We start from the raw sequence: 23,358 nt of genomic DNA, 5'->3' as shown, positions 1-23,358 counted from the left end.
CTTCCTTGCTTTTCTGAAGAGATGCAACTTGCCGACACCTCTATCTGCCCCTGATTATAGCAAGGTCACTTCTTCAATGACGGACTGTTGTGGGCAAAACTGCCATGGACCTGTGTAAAAATAGGATATACTCTATAGCTTCCTTTAAACATTCATTTAATGATTAATCTGACAGATTACCTGTTTTTTTGTAACTTCTAAATTCACTACTGTGCAGCATTCATTACTCCATTTAGGACACTGATGATGATCAGCATTATCAGCACAATAAAATAAACACAGATTTAGTTTTGAGGTTCAACTCTGAGAAATGTATTCAGGTTACATTCTCTGTATATCATCTTTGGGCACTGTCTTATGAACCCAAAACCCGTAACTTTGGGCTTGAAGTAATGGGAAAACGTACCATCAGACGCTCTAGTGGCTGAGACGGCTGATTCATAAGACACTGTCTAACACATGTGGATCACCAGGCTGCATCAGGATCTTTTACCTGCTGAGATATTGCAGTATTAATATGAGTAGAACTCCTGAGAGAGAGACAACTCAGAAAGGAAAAAAACATGAGGTTTCATTGAGACTATGGAAAGGCTTGGGCAGGGTACTGTTTGTATTACCCCTACAGAGGTTCCAAAATCAAAGGGAATCTTTAGAATTAGGCTTGTAAAGGAGCCCTTACTTTTAAAGGTTGCCCAGAAGATGTGCCAGGCCTTTCGGACAGGATGGCCCCTTCCTCTGCCTGCTGCGTATCACCCTTGTTTCGCACTGCCCGACTCACCGTTGGGACAGCAGAACCTCTCCCCACCTGTTCGCCCAGGCGGGTCACCTTCCTCACGGGGTGTGACACCCTGCAATGATTACAGAAGCAGCATGAGAACCTCACTGCTGCGGTCAATAAGTCACAACACTATAAACTGGGACCGTTAATACAGCTTAAACTAACACATGATTCCACTTGTCCTCTACTCCAGACAATGTGTCACACACCAGTCTTGTTCTATTGCATGTACAACCAACCACAAGGTGCCAGGCAACACTTCCAAACGGTTCTGTGAAGCCTGGCTAGTTAATTGTTCGGATGGGGATCTACACAATAAAATTCCTAAATGATTATAAGGTCAGTGGTCAACTTTAGTGCTCACTGATAAACACTTGAAATTTCCACAAGAGAAGCCTGACAGGAGGAGCCAGTGGTTGCATCTTAAGATCATAAGGACTTAAAATACTACAAAACTTGTTTTCCTAAAAGTGTGGCAAAATAGTTTTGTTTGCTGCACAACAGGCAAAGTACCCTTAAGAAGACCACAGATAAGGGCGCACGAGTGAGGCCACGGATGCACTATCAGTTGGCAGTAATGGAAACAGAAAATACAGACTAGGAAACAGAAGGAGGAGGAGGCAGGAAGTACTCAGGGAATTTATGTTGACAGAGAGTATGAAAACAAGACCAAAAAGTCCCTGTATTAAGCAGCATTTGCGTAAGGGAGGTTATGTAATGTGGGATCCTCAATGAGTGATTAACCGTGGCAGGACCACCTCCACCAGGACTGCAATAATCTCCCCGTGAAACCTGGTGCATCGAATGGACGCTCTATGGTGTCTTATTTTGCTTGGACACAACTTAAAGATCTAAACATGCAGAAATGTTACTCTTAACCATGATGTATTTGCTTTCACAAAAAAAAAGCTCTTATTCTGTAACGTTTTTTTACCTTTTGCATGTAGGATTATAATATATTTAAAGAAACATGCTTTCTGAATGTATAATTCCACTGCAATGTAAAGCTAATGTTTTATGAAAGAATAAGAAGTGAAGGGAATTTATACTGGGGATTGGATATGGCCTCTGAGGAATACAAAATCTAAGTGTACAGAAGACACTTTATTTTATGTCCTGTACCAGCTTGTACAGATTATTTCAGTTTGATCAGCTGTCTTCTTAAATGAATTATTTTTTGCAAAGGGATATCTTTGAAGATCAGTTACAGAATTAAAAAGTAACAGTAACTAAGCAATTCTCAGTCTCATCATTACGGTTCAGAAGCTGTTAACAGTTGTAAAGGGCTAATTAGTGTAACGTAATCCTCTTAGGAGGCTGCAGGCACTGAGCTAGATTTCTTTATAATTTGTATGTAGGCCTTGTTTATTCCATTAGAATTACAATAATTACAGACAGCAGTATGTATTTGCATTCTATCCATCCACATTATGTTTACTTTGCATACTGAATACTGCACAATAAATGCAGAACTCGATTTTTCTATTTTCTATTTAAATATCAAAATGTTTGGAAGAACAGCCAAGTCCTGGTTTTATAATTGTGCAAAATCTACCAAAAGAGAAAAGGAAAACAGGAATAAGTGGCTTTCTGAAATCCCAAGCAATCAGAGAGAGAAAATACTGGAAGAGCTGGATGTGAACAAAGTGCTGTCATATTTGGTTTACAAGAGAGTCTTTTCCTTGGAGGAATACAAAGACATTTGGTCCCAGGAGAGCTGCAAGAAGAGAACGGAATATTTTTTAGATAAACTCTCTTTAAAAGGCCCAAGTGCTTTCTCTGCTTTTTGTTCTGTTTTGGAGGAGGTCTGTCCGAACTTGCTGACAAGCTTTCTCCTTGGCTATGAAGGTAAGGTCACTGTCTGCTCTGAAATGCTTAAGTGTATATTGGTAATGTCTTGGAATCCTTTGACACTAATAGTTATTTGCTATAATTAGTGTTTACTTTCTCTCTTGCACTAAACAAGAAAGAGTATTTCCTGTCTTTATGGTTCTTTGTTATAAAAGAGAAAATAAAGGGAAGGAAAATTTATTAAACAGAAATGTTATTGTTATACTTTGAACATTTAAACTGGTAGCAAAATATTATATCTTAACATTGCTGCTACTAATGAATAAGAGTCAAGACAGGGAAAAGGATTACCACTGGTAACGCTTAGCTCAGAAATGTAACATTGATCTTTTACTTTCCTTCCCATTTCTGAAATACTTAAAAATAGGCATAGCGCCCGAGTAATCGATCCCTTTCACATTTTTCTTGTAAGTCACATTATTTACTATACCTATCTGTAAACAACTGCGTGAAAAAGATTGCAGTACTAAAAATCAACAATATAATTGAAGTTAATCACAATGTTATTTGGACATCAGACATTATTCATATCTATTCAAGAAACAATGTTTTACTACATATTAGCAAAGAGAATGTGAAAAAATGTGTGGAATGTTTACGATTATATCCTAGTGACCTACTTTTCTTTTTTTATGTCTGTTATATTCTGAATTTGAGTCTCTCAAGTCAGCTAGAGTTTTCTCAGCAATGACTGCAGGGTTGTGCTCACAGCTTATATACAGAATGTCCTTTTAGAATTTAATTAAAAGAATAGCGTCTTTTACCAATCTGTTCAGTAGCAGGTTTAAACACCTTAATATTACAGCTATTTATAAGTACAAAACTGTAAGGCTTAGTACTGTAAGAATTTTAATAAATAGGAACAATTAAAAACCAAAACCATTTTGACCTTTAAAATAGCTGTATTCTGCGTCCTCTCTTGAAAACCTGGTTACCCTGAAAATTGACAGTTAGAGATCCAATTACTTGAGAAGGCAACAGATGTTTTACCATAATTTACTTATGAACAGATGCCCATTTAGTGTATCTTTTCAAGATCAATCTACAGTACAGTTTTACGGCAGTTACAAGAAGATCAAAGGAGATTCACAAATGTTTTTATGGATTTTAATACATGTAGAATGTACTTCATGGACAACCACATTCTGAAAAGACTATTTAGGGCCTCTTTATGCTATCTTTTTTTTTTTTTTTTTTTAAGCATATGAATATAAATACAATGGATTATAAATACATTAAAAAGCCAGATCTTTCTGAATACACATTTTGGAATGAAGTTTTGCTTTCCTCTGAATTAACTGCAGGGACAGCACAGGGAGATTTTTATTCTATACCACCTAAACATTTCATGCAGGGCCTGTCACAGAACAGATTTAAATCCTCCGCTGGGCAGCAGGTTTGGCGGTTAGTACTGTTATAAAGGGTGACGGCCTCGGCAGCTGGGTGCAAGTCAAGGACTCTGTCTCCCTGACAACATCATAGTAGATACAGCAAAAACAGGAGAAAGCCAATGCTGCACATTTCCAAAGGAGTAAAGGATACTGTTGAAACAGCATCCCTGATCCATTCTGTCTGTGCCTTGTGCAGGCAGAAAAATGCCTCCGGCCGCCTTTGCTCGGCCACTATTACTCTCTTTCGTTCTTCCCCTCCCCCAGTAGCATGCCTCAAATGTGCAAAGCTAGTTTCAGAATCTGCTATTGCTAATAATAATCTACTGGATAGCAAGCAAAGAAAAACATATGCTGTATATTCACATTAATTCATGCACATAATCTGTTTAAATTCACACACACATATGCCGCAGAATCAATTAAATGGATTATGCATTATGGATTTTCATGAGTTGTGGATTTTTCTAGATTGATTTTGATAAACCCTGTTGCAAGGTACACAGAAAGGTATGATGAAAAATAGCATTGTTTATTATTTCCATTAAAATATTTGCCTTTTCCACCCTATAAAGGCTGATTGACAGGACAAAGGACTCCAAATGGAAGGCACAATGTCTAGGTGCACGATGAGCAGTTGCTATGTCTGTGCTCTGTGGCTTCACCACGCTAGCTAACGCAGCAGCCGTGTGCCATCCAGCCACTGTGCTCAGCCAACACACTCTTTGTAGCAGGCGGGCTGAGCACACACAATAGAATCAATCCCCATTATCGATCACCTGTGTGTACAGCAGGGGACAGATGCTGTTTTCTGGACCTGCCCATGCTGGCAGATATGGGTATTTAATGGGTTTGCATTGTGTTCATTCCCTGCAGGAAGAACCATTTGACAGGTGCTGGAAACATGGCGTGGTTCCAAGGGTCACTCCAGCTCTGGACCAATGCAGTTCACTGCAACAACTGCAACGGGTGCTGGTGAAATGTGCACAGTGCACGATGTACTGTCCCTTGCACACAGTTGATTTAATGCTGCTTTGAACTCTTTTGTCTCATTATTTCAAAGAATTAGACCCACAGTAATTTAAGGAGCGTTATAGCAGTATTTATTCTTCAAGACACAAGTGACTTGATTCTTCTAATCTTCTTCTATGAAATTGTCATTTATAGTATAAAGCGAAGCTCCTAGTGACCCCATGAGGAGAAATATTTGGTTGGTACTTGTCCATATGATACAGCAGGAAATCAATTCCTCACTGGCCAGGCAGGAGTTTAAATGGAGTAAGAATTTCAGGTTTATTTCCAAAATTCCAATGGATTGTCTGACCTGTATCTCTCAAGTCTATTGCAAATATGAATATGGAAAGAACTTTAGGTATAAAAGGTCAAAAGAAATTATGTCTACCTAAAACAGCCACTTACCCAAATGCAACATCACAGACAAAATTACATGAAACTGTGGGTGTTATTTTGAACTAACTACCAGTTATTAGAGAAATTTCTTTATTGTTATCCAGACCATCTGCATAGACGTTTCGCAGCATTGCCAGAGCAAACAAAACTGAGGGCTGTATCAGAGATGGAGCTGCATGAAGCCTGTCAGATGAGTGACCAAGAAGGAAGCCCTTCTGCTGAGGAACAACTGATTCAACCGTTCAACAAGTACAGGTTAAAATCATCAATGTCATGATGTCTTTAATGATCACAATATTTCCTGTCAGTTCCATGTAAGCGAAGTGCATCACTGATGCTTTCAATTAGTTTTTCATTTGCATTTGGTTTTACTTGGCATTTGTAAATTATGATTCTGGCTTGTATAATGAACACCTTTTGATGCTGATGAATGCTGGGGTCACCTCTGGTCTTTACCACAAGTATTCAGTAGCGATGTAATGCATCGATGACACTGCTGATTTTCAGTGTTCAAGGACTAAGTACATATGTAGAAGTACATTTTACTCATAAACTTTATAGGAATGTGAGAGACAGCCTAAGTCAATATCACAGTTCCTGTTATTTTTATTTGAAGAGAAACGGAAACTGAAGAAGATATATGGAGGAACAGCATATAATTTGATATAGGCTGGGATTCTGGGATTTAAGTTCCTGCTTCAGAGATTTGAATCTAAAATGAAGATACAAAGAAAAGTTTTGAAAGTCCTCAAATGCTGCATTTTCTGTGGATAGTGTCCAGTTCAGGCATTTGCAGTTGTGTGTTTGGAATCATGGTTTGCTTAGTTCAATAAGGGATTTAGCTGAGAATGGACTAGAGCTCTGAATAGCTCATCAGGAGTTAAGAAATGTTGTAGACAATTTACATACGTCCAGCTAAGACAGAAATTTACATTCTGAGAAAAATGCTTGAGAAGTAGGTAAAAGCTGTACTGCTCTTTTGATGTGTCAGTAGCATATACACAGTAAATTAGGAAGCTTTTATATCTTTGCATGTCTTGGTTAGTTTTATTACGTTTCAGCTAGGGACTGGATTACACTAGCTTGTTGAAGTGTAGTAAAACTTAATGACTGTGAAGTGATTGAAAAAATTATGGTTGCAAGAGATTAAGTTCATCTTGAATAGCAGTGAAACATGAAATGGTAATAGAATATGAACACACTTGATACAATACAGTATGGGCCCAAATTGTACTGCATGGGCTGCTCTATAGCCACGACTAATGAACTCAGAACTCCTTTCTCCACCTACATTCACAGGAGGTGCAGGAGACTTGCAGTCATTCATAATATGAATATGTGCTGTTTTGCTTTAAATAGATTAATTCTGTAACACTGGTCCTGTAACATCACAAGACAATTCACTTACAAAACCAAACCAATTAATAAGTGCCTGCAGCTAAAGAACCACATTAGGGAAGCATTAGACAAATATGAAAGCTTTCCCGAAGCTAGTCTGTGCAGGAAATACTTGATAGCTCTAAAAAAATCAACCAGATATCATAACACATGACAATATCCGTATTTTTAGAGTGAGGTAGCCTCACTATAGGGTTGTTATATACATTCCAGCTGATAAGAAAGCGCATGGTGTACCAGTCCTGCATATACCCTGGAAGAAGAAAAAAAGATGCTGGGGCGATGGTCTCCCCGCAATGTGTCAGTGGGAAATGCGGAAGCTGATGTAGCCCCAGAAGTCACACAGCGGGAAGGGAACAGTCGCCTGTGTTGGAAACAGAGAACTCAATGAGCAGACAAACTGGTGTGCAGTAGCACACAATTTACCTCAACACCAGTGTCCTAGGAAAAAAATACAGCTTGACACTGGGTTAGAAAAGCATCCATCTTTCCACACCTTCTGTTGCATGCTGACACTCATCTCCTCCATCCAAGAGAAAAATACAATAGGTAACTGGCTAATGCTGTTTTATATTTAAGTGTCACAGTGTGTCAAACACCAGAAAGAAAGTCTTACACAATCAACATGGTCATTTGTGGAGAAGAGAGTCTCAAGTGCTTGTAACAGCTTATGAAAATGACAACCCCACTTTTGAAGAAAACAATATAGCTGGAAGCAAAGCAAATGTGCCACCCACATGTATCTTGCATAAATTCACCACAGTACAAACCACAGCTGCAGGGACCCTATCAACAAGGCAACCAGAGACAGAAAGCACCACCCATAAATATAACAGTGCGCAACTACAGGGTGCATAAAGAGAGCTAGAAATACATAGCAGTACTTAGAAGAAATGAGCATAAAGAGAAAATGGAAAATAGCTTCGCTGCCCTTTTCTCTATGTTTATAAATATTCTGAATCATTTGTATTTTTTCCAATGATAGAAAAATGCCAGACACAGGGACACTTGAAGGACAAGAACTTCCTGTCTCTGAAGTAAATGACAAAACTCCAGCTGTTATAACACAAGCCATTTATTTTCACACCATGAGCAACAAGAGATTTTTGCAGGCAGGTTTTCCATTTTTATGTAAATGGATTATGTTTGTGTGTATACATGCTTTATAGTGCATGTAAGTAATTTTTATTTGAAGTCTGCTTTACGGATTCCCTGCTTAGATTTAAAACTTTGGAATGGCTCAGTTCTATTGCACAATATACCTTTCTGAATCTACTGGAATTGTATTCTACAGCTCTTAACAACATCGGTTTTGAACATCTGAAATTCAACATTTTGCACTGGGAAAAAAAACTTCAGTGTGGGGAAACTTCACTGCTAATTATAAGCCCTATTGGAAAGGAGACAGCCACTGCTTTGCTTTAGACAATAAACAGCATTTACTCAGGAAGAAGTGCAGACCTAAGCCACAGCACCAGATTTTTACAATTTATTTGGACAGCCATATATTGGCATCTGACACCTTGAAACATAATTTTTAATTTAGGAATTAGAATGTTTATGGCATTTTGCCATGTGTTTTGGGTGCCTTCAGAAGCTCAGTAAGAGCACATGGAGCACAATCCAAAAAATGAAATTCATGCCTTTAATAGCAGCACTGTTGAGAACACAGACCCAGTTATCTGAAAAGGCACTATAGTCAAGCAGTCATGAAAAAATGACTTGTGTTTTTCTGTAAGATGGCAATCTGATGTGCATAAATGCAAGTTTCTATTTAACTTCTTACTATTTCATCATATAAATATCAGATGATCCATACTGTATGTTAGGCTGAAAAGCTTATGGTCTACCTGAGTAACTACAACATTGTGTTTTCTAACAATTTAAAAGAATGATTTCTAAATAGTAAATTCACACTAAGACAGGATGATTGAGAAGGTCTTACAGTATGAGGCTTATTGAACAAATGTAGTAAATCAGCCTTTTCTCATTTTCCATACCATTTATAAAGTAATAGCTCAGAACTACTTAAACTTTTTGCTTTAAGGATAGAACTTACTTTTCTTTGGAAAGAATACTCAGTGAAATAGTAATTGAGAAAAAAAAAGTCAAAAAACCAATATTTGATTTAAAACTGCAACGACATTTTTTTTTAGTATCTTCTGTCCTCCTCAATCAAAAACACAGGATTCAAAAAGCTGTGTCTGAGAAGAAGTTGGGGGTATGAGCCAGCGCAATAAGTAGCCTTGTTATATTTAGATTTGCAAGGTTATCCAATAAATTACATAGCTATTAAAAGCAGAAGGATGCTTTCTCCAGCATAATAATAATAATAAAGTCAAGCAGAGTGTGCAGCACTTGGCAGTTAAAACTTGTTACCAGTCTCCGATGAAGTCTTGTTCAATTTGGCCACTAGATGGTACTAGAATTGTAACAATATCGTAACACGTAGTAGTGATGATTTGTTTGCGGGTGCACACTCACACACAAATACAGAGGGCACATAAGAGGTTTAGAAGCATTTCTTAGTTTGATTCACATAATAAGTCAATGTTCCTTACCAACCAAGACACTTGTAAGTACGATGATCCAAAGGCATGGTGACAAATACTGCCTTTCCTTCATTGCATGTGGCGTCTTTTGGCATCTGTGCTCCCCAAACAGGAACAGGCATCCAAACACAACCCAGTGAAGAGTACAAGCCCAGATTTGAAGATATGATAATTTTCACACTTAAGAAATTTTGAGATGATTCCTTGCTGACTTGGAAACATTCAAAACCCACTTCCCATATGCAAACAACAAAAAAAAGTGATAAATCAAGCCCACAAAATCCAAACCAAATAAAAACTAATAGCCATGTAAACGTTCAGGTTTTATCTGTTCTACTAACTGCTGCTGGTATACTCACTCACTCCTAAGAGATTATACGGTTCCTTTTTTTTGCATGCCTATATCAAACCAAATCATATTTCCATAGATTTTCTACTCCACTTTTACATAGTTTCCCCACTAAACTGCTGTACTGGGTCCTATCTTACTGGGTCACGAGGTTGTATACTGATAAACTTTCTTTGCTCTAAAATACTTTTTGTATGCCCTGATGCATTCCTTTGGCAAAGACTTTTGGCGTCCTACCCTCTACTAGAAGTTAGACTTCTGCCGTTCATTCTTTCTGACATGTGAGACTTGATGTATCTGATCATATGAAGGGGCAACAGGGGTCAAATCACACAACAGGCAAAGGCCACAGAGCTGGACTGCACGTAGGAAAAATCCCTCTCAAGAGGATTTCAGTGAAGGCAAAACCTTGGCAGAAAATGCAGTCCTCCACTGCTGGGAAATGCCAAATCATCCCCTCCCTCCCTGACCAGCGTGTCAGGCACAGATGAACCAGAAGTCACCGATCAGGTTGATCGGCTCTAGCTGGGACACAGGATCCCACTGCAAGAGCCCCAGCGTAGTACATGCCTGCGGTGCATGAAGTCTGAGATAAGGGACAACACAGCTGTGTGACACCCCACTGAATACCACACTCTCCAGAACCATAATTGTGCCCCCTCCAAAACCTTCAACCATGTGAGCACAGTGACAACACAGAGAGAAGTCGTCAGTGGAATTCTGCAGGGGGTTGACTCTTCTTAACAAACACAACCGTCTTCAAACGTAATTGTAATTTCTCACCTTTACACTACTGATGTAGTAACTCGTGGTAGAAATGTAAAGCAGCATTCTAGCCAGCCCTCAGTGCTGCCAATGCCATGCAGTGTTTTCAAAACCTGACCGTACTCCATATTCTATACAGAGCGATTCTGTACGTGCAAATTCATTCCCCTTATTATGAAAGTAGGCTCACAGGTCTTCTTCCTTCCTCCTCCCAAACTCCTATGTTTTGTCTGCGGAAAGAAGTTGGGAGGATAGGTGTCTCTGTAGAATAGCAACTAGAAAGGAAAAACTGGTGCTCTCATTTATTCTACCTCACACTTTCCTAGTTCCAAGAATTGTTTAGAGAAGTAGTCCTGAAAAGAGCTTCTAAGGATGTGCTTTGTATGGAAACAAAGAGCTGCCTTCATGAATGGTCACATTTTTCTCCATATCTGAATGATTCGGAATGGCATTGGAAACAGAAAACAAATCCTGCTCTCCTGATGACATTTATGTGGGAAGAAACTGCAAGAGAAAATTGCCATGCATTATGCACCTCCTCACAGAAGGTATTCTGCAAGAGAGGATGTATTGAGCCAATGCAATCAAGGATGAAGAAAAGCAGGAACAGCCATTTCTTGCCAGCAATTACTGAGACAAAACCTTCACTGGCTTCCTCAAACCTCTGCTACTTGGCATGCCCAAGTCATGGCCAGTTTACTGCTGTGAGGGTGCCATCCCTGGTTTTGTGTGTATTTTTAGTGCAAACATATTTTATAAATTGGGAGCTAACACAGCTGGTAACATGCATATGGAAAAAGTTTTATTCATATTACCTCTGATCCCCAATGTTTGTTTAGGTTTGAGAGGACTAGATTTTGATGAACCAAGGGACTGTACTGTTGTGCTTCTTTACTACCTGATATTTTCATGACATCCATCAACAATAAAAACGAGCGTTGACATACCTAACAATTGTTACCACTTACTGTGTGGATTTTGGCATCACAGCAGTTATGTCAAGGTGAATTAATCCAGTAGCATTGGCTTATTTGATAGGAAGCTGCTCATATCAGTTTGGAACCTGAAACAGATAAGTCATGGCTATAGTCAGCAGCAGAAAGAAGTGTAAAGGAGAAATCAAGTATGAGAAGAGAAAAGCAAATAAAGATGTCAGAACAAGTGTCTTTCCCAAGTCATTTTGGAGGTTCCAATTTTAGAAACACCATAAAATGTACTTTCCAGTCTGTTACTGGAATTTCTTGCAACTGTTGGCACATTAGCAGTTACCAGATACCATAGTTAATTGTAATCTAAATATAGTATGTCACAATAAAGACAAGACTGTTTCTTAAGTAGCCTGCTCAGCTCAGGGTAATAACATGCATTTTCAACTACATAAATTGTCACTTCTGTAAACTGCTACCTTTGCTACACGAAATGCAAAATATGACAATTTCTAAGACATTATAGGTAACTAAAAGGCACTTCTCACTGAAGTAGCAGTTGCTTATGTAAGCTAACTATACTTAGACAGAATTTAATTTTTTTTCCGTAAAAGATATCAACTGTGGTAACCATTACCATAGCAATGCATTATGCATGCTTCCTGACACAATATCTCATGTCTCAAAATATCTAGGACCCAGTTATCTGTTCTCCCTGCATTCTGCTTGCAACAAAACCAGACAAAGGATGAAGGTAGCTTTTGGCCTTGAAAACATTTTTTGATCTTCGAATTTCCCTCATTTCTGGCTTCCAGAGTTAATTATTGCAGCCTCAGCCTACTCTAACTTACTCTTGGCTATTCCTGGCTAGGAATGCCCAAAAGGTTGTTATTTGCATCAGAAGGAGTCACAGTATAGCTGTAATCAGCTAAATACCAAACTCTGGAGCTGTAATGGGGCTGCTATATGCATATTAAGCCATCTCTTCACTATCCAGAGAGCCTTTCGCTGTACTTGTGCTGCCCAAGTACGCTCAGCGTTGTTCCAGTAGCCCAGATACAGACAATCAGATTGTGCCTTACAGCTGTCTGTCCAGCCAGACAGCCAATATTCTTGTCTTAAGGTGATTCTTCTGTAATGGTTTCATCTTATAAAAGTGAGGAGGTTTTTAGTAAAGATTAATAAAATGGAAGTGTCAGTTTTGAGAAGGGGCATGTGTGAGAGGAGGTGTATTTAGTAGTTCACATACCCACTGTTACTGTGTTGATCAGTCACTTGGAATGTGCCTATATTTTTGACATAATTTACATTTAAAACAATCCTTGAGGAAGAGATCACAACAAAATTACTGCATCTTAGTAAAAACTTCTCACAGAAACATTCTGTCTTATGACTTGGCTGTACTTAGATTACCTCTCTGGAAATTTACATATTCTTTGCTACAATTCCACCCCAACAGCACTGAATCATAAATTTGCCATAAAAACACTACTTTTTTGAAGAGTGCTGTTGGCATAGGCTCTGCTTGCACACTGAGTAAAAAATTGTATTAAACTATATGTAATAACATCATTTAGACCTTTCTGTCATAGCAATATTTCCATAAAGACACACTTAGATTGTAAACACTTCAAGGTCAAAATACATGTTTATTAGTCTTACCTGGGAACACCATGCACTTAAGTCATACAAATAACACTAGTGACAATATTACTAAGAAACAGATAATAATATATCATTGTTGTTGCTTTTGGTATCATTCACAATGTATATGGTACAGTGTTTTTGGAACTTTTGTGTTGGATATTGCATAGTCATGTGAATCTCAGCACAAAGTTTTTAGACTTTTAGGCTTTTGCTGTGAAAGTGTACGCAGGTGTTTACTGCAGAACCTAATGGTTTCTCAAGAGGCAGAGAGCTATATACAATCACTTAAAGCAGCATTTCAATCAATCAAATTACTTTTCCCCCCCCGTATTTTACGACTGAGCTATAAATCAGAAACTGTACTGTCCACAAATCTGGGAATAAAGCAAAGTATTAAACTTACAATATGTTTTATACAAATATATTGACAATGATGCCCACTCTTTCCTACACTTTTAAATCTAAGTGGAATGTTGAACACACATACACAAAATTACAGTACAGGCACTGCAATCTTCAGGATGTTTTACAAAGCCAGAGGAAAACTGACAAATGCACACACAGGATTATGAATTGATTTTAGAAGGGACTGAATAATTTGTAACCACTGTCCAATCTCAACATTCATTTAATGATTTTTGAAAAAGCTATATATTAGTCTATGTCGGCAATGCAGCACTTGCACAGTAGTGGCCCAAATAAATTTTAATTAATAGACCAAAGAGATGATTATCTTCTACATACACATTTTTCTTTATGGTGCATATGTCACAGCCATATACATGATCTTGAATGCTTAGATTCAAGGCAGTTTCTTTTCACAATAAAGTCTGCCCCATAGCTTAAGTTTTCCTGTTAAATCTGGATGAAGATTTTTCCCTTCCTGTTTAACCGCATTTAATGACATAAGTAAGGATTTGGGAAGAAAGTCCTAGGGTAATAACACTCAAGTTTTAGTGGTTTATCGAAGAGTTTAGCATCAAAAGTACTGCTTGTATTTTGGAAGTCTTACTTTACTGGAGTAGTAACCATGATGGTTTTATTCATTGAGTTGTCTGCTGATTTACAGACACAGTTACAACTGTGATGAATGGAATCGCTTGACAGTTAATTCGGCCTATTATCTTTATTACTAAACTTATAGTCACCATGGGAGGGTAAAAAAAAAAAAGCGCTTGCCAGTAATACAGAAAGCTCAGTAAGAACTGATGATTGGTGGTCTACAGCAGCCAAAAGAGCAAACAAAATATTAGGGTGCAGAAAGAAACTATTGGAAAAGTCTCCTCTGTAATACTGTTCACTGTTCTTTTTACTGTATCACAGAAAAGAAGAAATAAAAAATCAATAAGAATGTAATTAAAATTATTAGGCAGTATATATTATTACTCTATATAATAGGCAAAGATACCTTTCTAATGTAAGTAATAGAGGATATGAATTGAACTCGTAGGGAAGTTATATCAAGAATCCCTTTTATTTTTTATCCTGAGACAAGAAAAAGAAAAAAGAGTTTGAAAGAATAGAGAAGAACAGAGCAATTAAGTACTATTTTTAATTATTGTATCAAAATCATAAGTAATCTGTAGAATTCATTGTCACCAGACATGATCAAAATAATTCATTTAATGGGATTCAGAACTGGATTTTTGCACGGATAACATACACTTCTATAATCTCACTATAAGTAACTTTAATTTCCCTGCAATATTGCAAACCCACATCTAACAGGAAGACTGTTTAGAAAAAACCTCTCCTAGAAAGAGTTTACTCTTAGTAAAACCCAAAGATAAGGCAGCTGTGGTAACACAGCTAGTGAACCCTATAGAGTCTATAGGCCTGGTGCAGGAAAACAAAATCTGTGCTACTCTGCACCACCTGCATTGCTTTACAAGAAGAAAGAAACAAAAAAAAAGGTAGATAAAAAATGATGGCATATGAATGACCATTGCCTACACCATATTTGCCAAAATAATCCTGCCGCATTACCTGCAGAATTTCAGGATGCAGCGAATCCTCATCTACTGGTTCTGCCTCCTATCAGGATTTATGTTCCACTGTGCCAACTGGTCCCACAGCTTCAGGAAAGCACAATCAATCAGCTGTTCCAGGAACAGTTTGGTCCTTCATGTGCATTGGTTCCTATCTCTTCTTTTCTTCTCAAGGCTACTTTCTCAACTCTAAATAAAAGTAGTAAAATAAAAATACTGATTGGAAGTTTCAGTATGTTTCTTAAATCTCCCTAGAAACCCTTGATGTGATTTGACATAGAAAATAAAAATACTTTGACTTTTTACCACATTATATTTAAAATTAATATAGTAAGGTTTAAATTCGTTATTTAATGTTAAAAAAGTAAACACTTTTTGTCCTAACATTATTGAATATTTTTTTTGTTGCTATGATTTAAATACCACAGAATATCTTAAATATGTTTTCTGATAGATCTGGGGCAGCAAATCCCTTCTGGACATTTATCTCTGAAATTACACTGAGAGGAATAAACAGCTGTCGGGAATATAAATGCTAACTCATCAGAATGCTGACTCAGTGCTGTAGAAATCAAAATATGTTCACACACTGCAGAGGTAACATGTCATACACCAACTAGTCATATTTTATGTTGGACAACCATAAAACCAGTTGAACTAAAATGCTGGAACAAAATTTGGACTAAAAATCAAATTATAAATAGGGAAAATTTCCAGGTCCTTGTAGAGACCTGCCATGACTGAAAAAATAATAACCGTCAAAATCAGGATTTGTTGATCTGTCACCTTCAGTGGTAACAAACTGACTCTCTAACAAGGATTCTCTCTTGAATCATCATGTCATTAAAGGCCCATTTCTGCTTTCCTTGCAATTAATATAATTTATTAATTTCATGGAGGCAGGATTTAGCAGTGAATAAAATGGACAATCATTCTGCAATGTCATATTTATGCTAAGCATCCCATTAGAAATATTGGTCCAATTCTGTCACTAATATGAGTTGAATGCTAGTGATTTTTTGTACTAAGATTTCTTAAGGGTAGGATTTTGTTGCAGGAGAAAATGACTGTATTTTACTAAAATATCTGATGTTCTGCCAAGAGATGTGAGAATACTTTTTTTCAAGTAAGTTTTTTTCTGGTAATAAATTCTCTTGGGAAAATAACTGCTATCTAGGCATTGTTTCAGGACTTTTTTATCCAGATTAAATTTATCTTTGATACCTAGGGTCAACTATTTTGACTTCAGCTGAAGCTCTCTGGACTCTGTGGCGAAGATTTTGGCTCAGTCTGGAGTTTTGTCCAAGCAACTAAAGATCTGGACTAACAGCTCACTGTATGTTTTCTGCAGGAGCAAATTACCTTACATTTAATACTTCCTCGCTTAATATTCCAAAATTGTATATACATATGAATGCATTTGTATATATTCCTACAACCATTTCTACAGTTGCTGACTTTACCTTTCGTATTTCTTTACTGATCTGCAGCTAACTCTTGTGCCAGACACATCCCTTACAGAACTGAATCTAAATCTTACAAAACGACAAGTGCCTAGTCCTCTAGATATACGCCCTGCCATCGGTCCTGCAGCAATATTGCAAAGGAAGAATTTGCTTTGCAAAAGTATGACCCTGGGCATTACTCAGCAACGATGGCTGTCAAAGAGAAAGAGCAAAAGATAGTAAGAAGATTTCTTTTGAAATATGACATTAAAGCTAGAGTCTTTACACTGAAAAAACCCACTCCTCTGCCAAGAGAATCTAAAAGCAGAAAATCTTAAGCATTTCATACAATGAAATCTTTCTAAAGATAAATGACTCTTAAAGAAATCAAAATATTCATTAAGACATACTGAAGCACAGAAGCATAGACTTCCATTTTTAATTTTGTAACCTCAAGCTTAATTCCTTTATTCATTTCAGCTCTTCAAGTGATGAGGATTTCTCAAGCCAGAATCTTTCCAGGCAGCAGAATTTCTCTGCTGGGCTCCCTGATCCTGTGGCATCTTTGTCATGACTAAGTTATCACGCAGCTTCACAACGGAGCCCCAGGTTCTGCAAAATCCAGTCTAGAGGCATTGTTTTATTGCCCTGGGTAAAGAAGTCTTGTTTCGTAAACTGAATGAAATTTGACCTGTACTGGCATGTTAGGCCTTCTGGTTCCAAATCATCCAGCTGTGATTAATTTGTTATGTAGCCAGTATCTCTTTGTGCTGTATGATCTATGAGCAGCCAACCTCTGTGCGTATTTTTATACATCAACATGCTTAAGAACCTATAGCATCATAACGTACCCATGCAGATATTACAGAACAAGTCTACAACTTGGACCCACTTGAAGCTTACCATAGCTTATTGCTTTTGGTTTGAGAAATTACTTAGTTGAGCATATTTGTGTATTTAGTCTTTGGACATACTTTGTTAAAATCTGTGAAGCAACTTTTAGTTACTTTAAAATAACTACTATAATTTAAACTTTTGTGCTCAATATCTTTTGTCTCTTCATTTAAAACAAAAAATCTCTACCTCTCCCTCCATATTGTTTCTTTTTTTTTTTTCTTGCAATACTCTTACATGAGAAGAGTAAAAGGAATTTTTTCGTATTATTGTATCTGACTCCCAGATATAATATTTGTGATCTTGCCTTCTAAACTTCCTGGCTTATGAAAGATTTGGTGGTTTGGAAAGATGATTATCTCACCCAGACTTTCACATCTGGCACCAAGATCAGCACAGATAGAAAGAATCTGAAGCAATTTAACCTCTCGCTCTAATTCCAACTTCTCTTGAACAGCCTTTCTTCAGCTGTTCTGCTTCTAAATTAGCTTAGGATTTCTTATGTCATGGTAGTTCTAATCCTTCTAGTTATGGACATGTTATCCAGTGGCAGCCCCAGGACAAGATTTTCACCTTAGCTGCACACATTCTTTCTGCAGATTTCAGAGAAAATGATGGGTTCATATGTTTATTTTGTATTAGCAACTTCTTTTTAATTGTTGTTGTAACTATAGACGGGATAGTGGATTATTTCTGAAATGGGATTTTACCTTGAGTAGTCCTGCCAAACAAAACTTCATTTAGCCAGACTTGGCCCATGGCTTCTGATTCTGTGCTTCAGCTCTCTCGTTTGTATCAACAGTAAGCTTTGGATCTGCTGCTGATCTCGGTGGGACTTTGAAAGGCTCCTCTTCTCAGGCCTCTGACTGGACTATAAAATTCTCTTCTGTCTCTCCTCCTGATGTTCTCCTGCTCCTTCAATTTACTTCTAGCAGTCATGGAACTATAGGAGTTTCATAAATTTTTCAGGTTTCCTAAACCTTCTGTTGTAAACTTTGTTTTGAATTTCGAATTATCTATATCAAGTTTATACCCTATCTCTTTGGCAATCTAGTCTCTCCTGGGGAACATATACATACCTTGGAGAATTTTACCCTGGAATATGCAGTAATGAAGCTGATAAGTATAGTTGGGGCTATGCAATATCTGCATGAGAAAAATAAAGATTGAGCATCATTATTTGGGATCAGCTCCTCCAATAAATCTGGGGCCCTAGATCTTTCCTTCTTTAAAAGTCACTTGTCTTTAAATCCAATGAGTCTTTTAAATAGAAAATAGTGTTGATTCTCACCTAAGGTCTGACCTTAGATTTTCTGTGATAGCTCTTTTTAGATCCAGCAACCAAAACTCCATTTTAAATCAAAGTAAAGTCTCTGAGTAATGGGAATTTTAAGAGTGCCAGTGCCGCAGGATAATAAAAACCTGGCACAGAGGCATTGCTGTCATGGAGAAATGTTAGTGGTTGCATTAACTAATAACAATAGATTAATTAATCAGTTTGCTTGCTTTTCTTTGCTGCCAGCCTGGTAGACTGTGATTAAGTTCTATATTGCTGGCCAGGTTGAGGGTTTTATTTTAGTTCTATTTACTTATATGTCTATTTTTCTTTTGCCAATACAAGCCCCATTCTATTAGGTCTCCACAGGCATCTCCCTATAAGTGTTACACTAGTGACAGTGTCAGAACAGCCACAGTTTCCCTTGGGAGGCATTTTCTCATTCTTTTTAGCTGGATCACTTAAAATCTTCAAAGGCCAGCTGTACCTGGGTATTAATGCTCTTTCAGAACCATATGTTTCCCTTCTGCATAAAACCCGTGTAAGACGGACGCTTACATAAAAATCTTGCTGCAAATTATTGCCGCATGCTCCTTCTGTAAGGGATAAAGGATAAGGAACAAGCAGGAACACATGATTTTAATCAAGCCATGGAAGATGTAAGAAATCCTATAGGATGTTTAAACATGGCTAGATCTTTCCTTTGCCTTACTCCAACCCTCCCCCAAAGCAATGGTAAATACTGCCTGCAAATAACCCATGTCTATTCTGCTAAGGAGAAAAATAGGCAGCTCTTTTAGAACTAGGCACAGTTGCTTTTTGCTTGATGTGTTCCTCTGTTACAGAACGTGTATGTTATGTATTATGCTGTCTGTTGCTACACAAAGCACACAGACACATGATGGTTGCCTGATAAAGCAAAATTAGACTACATACACATCTATCCCACCCTGTGGCATTTTGAAACATATCCTATATAGGACTTCTACCCATTGGTTTCCTCTACTTCACACAAGTGAATATCATCGTCATTAACAGAGACAGAAAAATAAAGGCAATATGCAGCAGGCAAGCACAAGAGGATAATTTAAATTCAGTTTCAAAGTTGTGTGATTTCTTGGGTTTGTTCATCCCTTTAATATTGTTCTTCTATTCTTTATGTGAATTTTCTTATAACTTTACCAATAATTATTATGGAAACATAGGTAAGAGGATGTGTACTTTTTCTACAAACGTGAAAAAAGGAACAATATCTCTATAAACCACTTGTAAACCTTGTTCGTATAAACTGAGCTCAATTATGCGTGTTGCTGTTAATTATTCATAAGATCATGGAATACTGGCATGTGCAAGCCAGGTGATAAAACATTTTATTTGCGTTGACAAGGTTACATAAAAATAATTGTATGTACCGCAACAACTAGCAGTGTCTGGTAAACACACCGAAGTTATAGAACGAAGGAATGACATCTGGGGAGCGGTGAGTTTGCTGCTTCCAGTGGCTGGCTACATGTCAAATGCACAGCACAATTTATGAGTAACCTTAGCGCTGCTGTTAAATGGAAGGCAGCATTGTCGCTCTGTGTAGATGATAGAAGATGAATTTAGTTGTTTCTAGAACACTTCCAACAGACTGCAAAGAAAAAATTAGCTTATAATATTGGAAGAATCAAAAAAGGAAGCACATCAAAAGACAGCAACAAACTCCCTGAAAATGTCTCAAGATGCTGCGATGTTGGGCCTGCAGAAGCAGCTCAGATGAAATCTACAGAGCTTTTATATGGGTTGTTTCCTTACAGTCTTGTTCTATTTAATATTAGCCAGAAAACAGGTGAAGAACAAGAATGTGTGTTCAAAGTGTCTTGATTAAAAAGAGCAGAAAACACTCCCTTCTTTTTCCATTTAGTGAAGGCCAATTGAGTTCAAAGGGCAAAGAGCTGCTTGCTAGAATAAAGCGTGCTAATAAGATTCAGAGAAACACACACTGAGACAAAAGGTGCTAAGAATATGTACAGTAGGTTAGAAGAAGTGGAATAATTTAAAAATAATGTTATATACCAGAAAAGAAATGGTTGTTGCTGGTGCATGTTAGGTGTGCTAACAGATAAATGTTATTCATGTAGTAGCATGACAATGCACTGGTAAAGAGAAAAGCAGTATCTCTCAAACTGATGTTCTTTATATTTTAAAAGACCTATGGCAAAGAAAAGGCAAATTAAATCTTAAGATTTTAGGAAGGTTCAGATACCTCTTGTAGCCAACTCCCCCAGAAAATCATCAGTCTCAATGTTGGTGTTATTCACCATTATACTCCTTCAGAGGGGTTCGTATAAATTTGAAGATGACAGAAATAAGAATGAGATTCTATGCATTATATTTAATTTAATCATATCTACTTGGATTCTTAGCTATGACCTTGAATTTGGTTGTATTTGTAATATAATTCAACAGAGGGAAGCTGAGCTTCTGGAGCATCAGATTTGTCAGGAGTTGTCAGATGTCTGCATCAAGTAGGATGAAGAGCAGCTGAGAAATGACATTGGTACTATTCTGATTTTAAGTCCATCAAAAGAATAAAATTTCTTGCAGGCAGAACAGCATTGGGATGCTTATGTAGAACTTTTCTTCCTTGCTACTGGACAAGTCTATCCCACTGCTATGCTGAATGATTTTTTTTAGTGTGTTTTCCACTCACTGGGAATTGCTGGGATCAAAGCTGTGTCAGTTGAAACTTTTTTTCTGGTAGAATAGTACAATGTTGTTAAAATTTACAGAAGTCAGTGGGAACTGAAGGTATTTAGCACATCAGATAATCAGATAAAAGGTGCAGCACAATGCTAAGACAGAGATGCTTTCAAGGAGTTGCAGTAGAAGACATAATGTAAAAATAACACAGATTACTTAGAAATGTGTTCACATGGAAATACAGGAAGGCAAGAGCAGAGACTATTTCTGTTCCATTCACAGTGTAGATAGCACATAGAGAACATTTCATAAATGCCCAAGACAGATGGTATGTTCTTTGCATAAGAAGATAACTAGAAACTTATCTACTGAAAGGAGTGAGCCCAATGCAACGTCACCCACCTTAATCTTTGGCTTTGGGTTCACAAGAAACCTACCCTCTAACCAGCTGCAGGGCTTGTGATTTATTGCTGCTGTCACAATGATGTCCGCAGATCACCAGACTGAATGTGTTTTGCAGTGACTACTTCCAAGTGTTGGTAGTTTTGCTTTGTTCCTACAAACACTATGTCTTCTGTCTTTTACAGAGTTCCTTGTATCTTCTTTTAGCGGCAGTGTACTCCAGTACACATTCAAACCGTCAGTGCTGCACAAGGGTATCTCCAGCCGCTGCCAGGTCACTGACAATAAGCAGAACATCATCACTTTTTTGCTACACAGGCAGATATGAAGCTTGATTTCATTATTTCCATTTGAATATTCACTGCTATATATTTGTTCTGTTGTCTGCTCACTGCTTTATTAATTCTATTTATTTGTCACTAAGGTCCAGGCAAAGTTTTGGAAGAGGAATATCACACTAGTTTTGTGTGAGAAATCAGCTGATTTTTTTTCAGATAAACGCATTGAGCTTCTGTAGCATTTGTATCTTTCCCTTGAGAGTGAGACTAAAGAATATGTGCTCCAGCTGCTTGGACAGTTGGCTTGAAGATAAGTGCAGCGGGTTTGAGAGTGCCCTTGCTCATTATCCATTAAGCAATGGCCTTTTTTGTGTGTTCTGGTTTTCAAATCTCAGTAGTGGTGCAGATGGTTCTAAGGAAGAGTTTGCGCTACTGCAATAAAATGAACAGATTTGCAGAGATGTTTAGGGTGCCAGGAGAGATCTCTATTTATGGCTCTTTTAGTTTATCCTCAAAATTTGTCCTTTGTCCATTATTGAAGAATTTTTACAGAATCAAAAGGCAGGGCTCTTTAACTAAAACTAAAATAATAAAAACCAGAGCTTCATTTGCATCTCTATTGCGTCCTCTCTCGTTGCTCCACAGACTGAAGAGCCAATGAATAGCTCCCAAAAATACACAGTGTTGAGTAAGAACCAGACAGTTTCGTAACTGCTTGAGTGCTCTTTACATGCAGATGGTAGGTAAATTGCTTGGCTGGCAAGAGAGCAAGCGGGCTCTCAAACTTGCTAGTGTGTAATGAGAAAAAAGGTTGTAGGTTATACTGAGCAGAGCAATCACAGCGTAACTGTTACCGTGGTGTTCGCTGGCACTGCAGCAGTGCAGATCACAGCGTGACAGACCTCAGGACAGACACTATCCAGGTCAGCTCCAGGAAAACACTCACTGGAAATATTGCTTCCAACACTCACCAAAACGCATGGACTAAATGACGCCACCAGACCCTCCCATGGTATAAAATGATTACTTCAGTGGGGACTTGTTATTTTATGCCAGCTGAGTACACCTGACCCTAACAGGGTCTTGCTTTCTCTTTGGATGCTCCAAGCAAAAATATTAAATAATAAGAGGCAAACAAATGGCAAGGGCAGAGACTGTATTAAAATATGACTTAATTTCAGATCTTTTGCTGATTCATTTCTGGAACATGTTAAGAAGTGGAAATATTTCAGTATTAGAGAGAACTAATGCAATGATCAATTTGAAGTCAGACAAAATCTTGTACAACAGTATTGTACATACTTCTGTGATTTTAATGTCTAAAAA

General features: G+C 37.7%; 1 protein-coding gene across 1 annotated transcript in view; it reads left to right on the top strand.

The window, feature by feature from the left end:
* The first annotated feature begins 2,268 nt into the window (after window positions 1-2,268).
* TJP1 (tight junction protein 1) overlaps window positions 2,269-23,358 on the top strand; it is a 187,877-nt gene continuing 166,787 nt past the window's right edge. Inside the window, exons 1-2 of the mRNA XM_071813853.1 lie at window positions 2,269-2,626; window positions 5,532-5,682. Coding sequence (XP_071669954.1) covers window positions 2,284-2,626; window positions 5,532-5,682 — 494 coding nt within the window. The 5' untranslated portion in view covers window positions 2,269-2,283. The remainder of the gene's footprint in view (window positions 2,627-5,531; window positions 5,683-23,358) is intronic.

This window comes from Patagioenas fasciata, chromosome 12 (assembly GCF_037038585.1).
Source record: "Patagioenas fasciata isolate bPatFas1 chromosome 12, bPatFas1.hap1, whole genome shotgun sequence".
NCBI classification, from domain to species: domain Eukaryota; kingdom Metazoa; phylum Chordata; class Aves; order Columbiformes; family Columbidae; genus Patagioenas; species Patagioenas fasciata.
This window is presented reverse-complemented; position numbering and strand designations above follow the sequence as displayed.